The sequence below is a fragment of the Panicum virgatum genome, chromosome 3N (assembly GCF_016808335.1).
Source record: "Panicum virgatum strain AP13 chromosome 3N, P.virgatum_v5, whole genome shotgun sequence".
In the NCBI taxonomy this organism is placed as follows: Eukaryota; Viridiplantae; Streptophyta; class Magnoliopsida; order Poales; family Poaceae; genus Panicum; species Panicum virgatum.
The window spans coordinates 46940230-46946093 of record NC_053147.1 but is presented as its reverse complement, the minus strand read 5'-3'; the positions used below and the strand labels follow the sequence as shown (position 1 = coordinate 46946093).

At 51.7% G+C, this 5864-nt stretch overlaps 1 protein-coding gene across 1 annotated transcript; it reads right to left on the bottom strand.

The window, feature by feature from the left end:
* Window positions 1-1603: 1603 nt before the first annotated feature.
* LOC120667841 (chloroplast sensor kinase, chloroplastic-like) lies at window positions 1604-5002 on the bottom strand. The gene is given in 6 exon segments (XM_039947837.1): window positions 1604-2057; window positions 3038-3172; window positions 3174-3212; window positions 3531-3974; window positions 4558-4848; window positions 4910-5002. Coding segments are annotated over 6 exon segments (1350 nt in total). The 3' UTR covers window positions 1604-1709.
* Between the last annotated feature and the right edge of the window lie 862 nt (window positions 5003-5864).

The following is a 5864-nucleotide window of genomic DNA, read 5'->3' as shown; positions in this document are numbered from 1 at the left end:
AGCTGCGCGACTCACCCCGGGGTGCGTCCTTCCTCCAGACGCTGTGCACCCTAGCGGCGCGGCTCCGTCCTCCCTTTTCCTCCTTGCCGGGCCTCTCCGTATCGACCGCACGTGCCCACTGCCCACTCCTCTGATCTCCCTCTCGCACAAGATGGCCGTGCTGGTGTGATGTGCCGAGAGGAACAGATAAGATGGGTAAGGTGCTAAGCGCACCCCAAGAGTTCTACACCAAAAATTGTTCTGGTTTATTTTGGTTAATTTCTCTGATTTTTTACTCAATCACTAATCGAGATTGAGTCGCCCACCGCCCATCGATCCCACACCTCTACTTCGACGTCGGCGTCGACTTCACTGGCCTCTACTTCATCCTCGACATGCGGCATGGAGACATGGATGATGCCTTAGGGAATGCCTGTTTGCGCCGCCCTCCTCATCACTTCGTCCGCACATCGACCCTCGTCGGCTCGTCTTCGTCTTCACTGATCGGGATGTCTTCACCGACTTCGCCCACCATCATCTCGCTTCACACTAATCGGTCTAATCAGCCGACATGCATGATCCACCCGGCTCCCGCGACGTCTGCTCTCGTTGAGCGTGCCCCTTCACCGAGCATGGAGGGTTACCGCTGTGTCGCCTCTTGAGGCAGCAGTGGCATCACCCCGTGGTCTTCTTTGCCGTTGCTTCCTCACCGCTACCGACCATGCCCACAACTTCATCGTCGACTTGTCGCGCTTCGCGCATGGTCTTCGTCAAGCTGTACGAGTTATTCGCCGTCTCTTTCAAGCACCGCCGCCGCATCATCGGGATCATTCGGCCTTGTGCTGGAAAGTCTGGGTTCCCATCCTCGCTTCGTCTAGCACAACCAAGCATCTTCTCGTCCTCGACTACTTCGTCTACTCCAGCAACAGCAAGCATTGGCATCTTCTACCCCACCTTCTTCTGTGCCTGCGACCGCCATGGAGGCCTTCTCTGCTGGTCCCTTAGACGATAGCTTTTGGTTGTGCATCCCCCCTTGCATGCCCGGTACTGGCAACACTGGTGCATGCCCATAGTCTCTGATGCATTCCCGGGCCTGGCAAACCCGGGCATGGCTCGCCCAATGGCCTGACTGCATCGAATTCGGAATCGACACCCTCTACGATTGCCTCGACATGTCGCCATCTTCGTCTTTAGCATCTTCTCCATCACGCCACCATCACGGCGCCTCCTCATGCGCCCACGGCTTCATGTGCGGCTTCCTCGTCTTTGGCATCACTGCTACTCTACGCAAGGCACCCTCGACCACGGCAACTTGTCCTTATGCTCAGCTACCTTGACATCAGCACAAAGGGCTACCATCCGCACGAGGCTTCGCCAGTTTTTTCTCCAATCACAGCATTCGTAATGCACCGACGTTGTGCCTGCGGGGGAATGTCAGTCCGTTGGTTCCTACCTTCGGCTTCTTCTCTAGTCTCATCATCTGTAGTGCTTCCGCTGTGACTGCGGGGGATATAAGAGTATATTTGGGATATCTCTATAATACATAGGTTAGGATTGTATCCGAACTCTATCATACAGTAGGAGAGGCTTCCCTCCAAGTCATGTACCCCAATATATACCGGCCTAGACCTCAATGCAATACAATCAATCCATTACACCAATTCTATTATTCTACAAAATAGAACCTCAGTTCAGCTGACTGCTCACGGTAGTATCACTAGTGGTAATGGTTAAATATTATCTGACAAAAATGAATAAAGTACCTGATCCATAACATAAGCCATTGCCAAAGTTCGAGAAATCATAAGAGCGGTATTCTTCCATTTATTAACAAGCTGACAATAATTATTTGACTGATCACCAGAAGTTTGAACATCCCATGCATTAAATTTAGTATGTGCAGTTATCTCAGGTGACTTCTCCGTGAATGCACTTGATGGTAACTGAATATCAACAGTATGAGAATTAATGGCACCCCCACCATGTAGTTCTGGAAGCTCTGCAACAAGGAAGCCAACAACTAAGGGATGTTTCACCATCGGAAGAACTATAGCTCCAAAGTCTGTTATGACTTCCATCTGCAGGATATGTGTTACACAATTACGATGAAAATATGATGAGTAGAAGCAAGGGCACCTACTAACAATGGTTTCTATAACTGGATGGTTAAGCAAAACAGCCTCACGGTAGGTTCATAGGGTCAATTGGTGGTTTAGGGGAATGATCAGCGTGGCTCATTAAAGCTAGGAAATCTTATTTTTGTGAATTAAGAAGGGCAATAATTAATGACCTACTATGAAAGGTATTATAGAGGAAAAGCCCCAGAACCTACCAACATATGTCACTTTTTGTTTATTGTGCTAAACTCCCAGTGAATATTTTTCTCATTTGCTCTTCCCTTCATTATGAATCTACATAAATAGGTTAAAAACAGATTTCTAAGCATCCGATCTCAGGGCACTCTAAACATAGAATCCAAAGCAATGGCTAAGAAATTAATATGGTTGGTGGGGTTTACATTAAGATAAAAAGTTTCAATGAAATAAAATGACATCGCATAGTTAAAAAAAAACAGATGATAGTTAAATTGGAAGAAACAAAATTTGTGACTACTCTGGAATTGTCCAACAAAAAATATGTGCAACTGAACATTACAAATCGGTCCAAATTAGTTGATCGGGCCGGTTTTAGACCGAACCACACTAAGCCATGACTTGTTGAAATGGAAGGCAAATAAAAAAATAATATTTAATAATACCATAAGATGTTATGCTACATAAAAATAATACTTAATAATTTTTATATAAACCACCAGCTGGAAAAGTGAACTACACTGTTTAACTTTTTACACCTTGGATATAAGAGACTAAAATCAAAGGAGAGCTAGTATAAATGGTTTGATTGGGATTTTGGACCCATTGCCTGTCCACTAAAGGGACACGGCAACATCTCAAACCAGAGTCGTGCTGCTACGAGTCGCGAGTACAAGTAGTTGAATCACAAATCTCGTGTAGTAAAAACTATGATATTATTACAGCAAAGACAATGGACCAGTTACCTGCTGTTTTACTAGAAAAGCTTCTGCCGCTCTTAGTCCAGCTGATATAGAAAAATTACCAACTAGGACAACGGTATCTCTTTCAGGAACATTATTAATTTCAGGATATAAAGCAACTCGGCGTAGTTCCAGCTAGCTGATCCATAATATAACTGCCGGCAGGTCTCACATATACCTTTTATAATACATAATGACTGATAAATATCAATCATTTTTCAGAAAAAGGAATAAAGTAGATAAATATTAATCATGGGTGCTTAAACAAGCTCAGGGATAACCCGACACAGCCAACGGTGACATTTTTCAGAATCAACTGGAAATTAACAATTTCAGTTATGGTTTTATCTATTAATCCACAACAATTGAAATAGCAGTCCAGAGTCAAATTTGGCATTCATTAAAAATAGGCGCCAGTAGTTGGCAGCCAATGTTGTGTAAACTGCACGCATATCTTTTGAATTACGAGTTAAATTGCGCACAAGTCGGGGCTTACAGAGAGTACAGCATCGCGTGACACGACTACTCGGAACATCTCGAGCTGCTCCGCGCAGAGCCGTCGGAAGTCCGCGCTCGGTGCCGCCATGCCGCCGTCCTCGCCGCGCGGCACCTCCCCCGCCTCCCCAAGCCGCATGCGCCTGAACCGCACGGGCGACGCGTTCGAAGCCCGGCGGATGGCGGCCGCCACTGCCGCCGCCGAAGCGGGGCCCAGGTCCTCATCCTCCTCGCCGCACTCCCCCTCGCCGGGCCTTTCCTCCTCCGGCGGTGACGCGACGTGCCTTAGAGGCGAGTGGGCGCAGGCGCGGCGAGCAAGCAGCCCGAGTGGGAGGGCGATGAGGGTCGGGTTGGAAGAGGACGGTTTGGGGTGGCGGGAAGCCGGGGAGCACGGGCGGCGAAGGTGGAGCGGGGCGCTAAGGAACGTGGTCAGCCGGCGGTGGTGGGTTTTTTTACATATTTATTAAGGAGAGTCACTCCCTCGCTTAGTATTTTAAAAAAAGGTGTCTACATATTTAGCACTACTATAGCTACGATTTCTATATTTTTACCACTTTGTCCTACGTAGCACGACACGGCGGCACGACACGGTGGCGCCCGGTCAGCAAGGCGACATGAAATGTCGTTATTGCCCCTGCCCAGCTCCTCTCTTCTCCCTCTCCGACAGATGGGTCCCGCAGCTCCTCTCACTGCCAGGTGAGCCCCATTCGTCAGCTTCGTCTTCTACCTCCCCCTCCATGAGCTCGGCGTCGTCATCCCTGCTGCCCTGGAGCTGAGCTACGCCGCCGCGGCCAGCCGCATCCTCCTGCCGTTGCCTCAACGCCGCGGCCGAGGGCACCCAGCCTGCGCCCCCCGAGGGATCCGCGACGCCGCCCCGCCGGTCCCCTGCGCGGCAGAGAGGAACGTGCGGCCCGAGGCGTCCGGCATCGCGTACTCGACCGGATGGCGTGTGCGTGTGCAGCTTGCCTGCTGGTTAGCTTGCTGGCTCTCGTGCGAAGCTAGCTTGTGTGTGCATCGACGGCGCTTGCCGATGGTGACCCAGCCGCCGTGGAACACGACGGCTTGGCGACGGCGGCGCGGAGGTCGAGCGGGACGACCACCTTCCCGAGCAGCCTCCTCGAGCTAGCCCCGCCGCACGTGGCGCCCCTCCGGCCCGCGTACACAGCCACCTTGAGGCGCGAGTTGCGGCAGGGCCCGAAGAGCGCGGGCTTGGCGGTGGCCCGGTCGAGGTCGGCCTTGGAGACGTGGAACGCCGCGGCGAAGGCGCCCGTGCAGGAGGCGGGGCCCTCCTCGGCGGACGGCAGCGGGGCCGTGGCGGTCTGGTAGGGCAGCTTGTTGAGGCGGATCCGGCAGTAGCAGGGGCGCGGTGGTCGGGTGCACGCCCGCGCCGGAGCCGGAGCCGCCGCGCGGGAACGCCGACATCTTGAGCGCCAGGTTGCCGACCAGCACCCACACCAACGGGCACGGGTCCATCGCCGGGTCCTCTGCTGCGGGCTGTTGCGGGCTGCTGCGGTGGCGTGATCCTGGACTCGGGCACGTCGGTGACCCGGCTCGCCCGCCCCGTGTACGCGGCGGTGCGCGGGGCGTTTGGTCCGCGGCGGCGCTCCGACCGAGCCCCCGCGGGCCGTGCTGGGGCTCGCCGGGAAAACCCGGAGAGGCGTCTGCTCCGAGCTGCGTCTGCCCGGAGGTAGAAGACGAAGCTGACGAATGGGGCCCACCTGGCAATGAGAGGAGCTGCGGGACCCATCTGTCGGAGAGGGAGAAGAGAGGAGATGGGCAGGGGCAATAACGACATTTCACATCGCATTGCTGACCGGGCGCCACCGTGTCCTGCCGCCGTGTCGTGCCATGTAGGACAAAGTAGTAAAAATATAGAAATCGCAGCTACAGTAGTGCTAAATATGTAGACGCCTTTTTAAAAATGCTAAACAAGCGAGTGACTCTCCTTAAAGTGGTAAATATGTAAAAAACCCGGCGGTGGTTTGGAGGGGCGCCACTGCTGAAGCTGAAGCTGGCTTCGTCTCACAGCTTGGCTGTAGTGTCGCTGACTGGCTGTGGGGAGTCTTGTGGGACGCACGCCGGTGGGGCATTATCCTTCCACTCAGACTAAAATAAATCATTACATTTCTTACTAAAAGAAACAGAAAGCTTCTTTTGTTGGACAACTAATTTCTCATATGTATATTTAATAAAAACGATGGTAAATATTAGGTTTGTTTCTTGGAGGTGCAATATACCCATTTTATTAATATTTTAGTATCCTCACTAATTCACTTTATTTACTTAACTCTCAAAACAAAATTTATTGTCAATTTATTTCATTAAACTATTGATC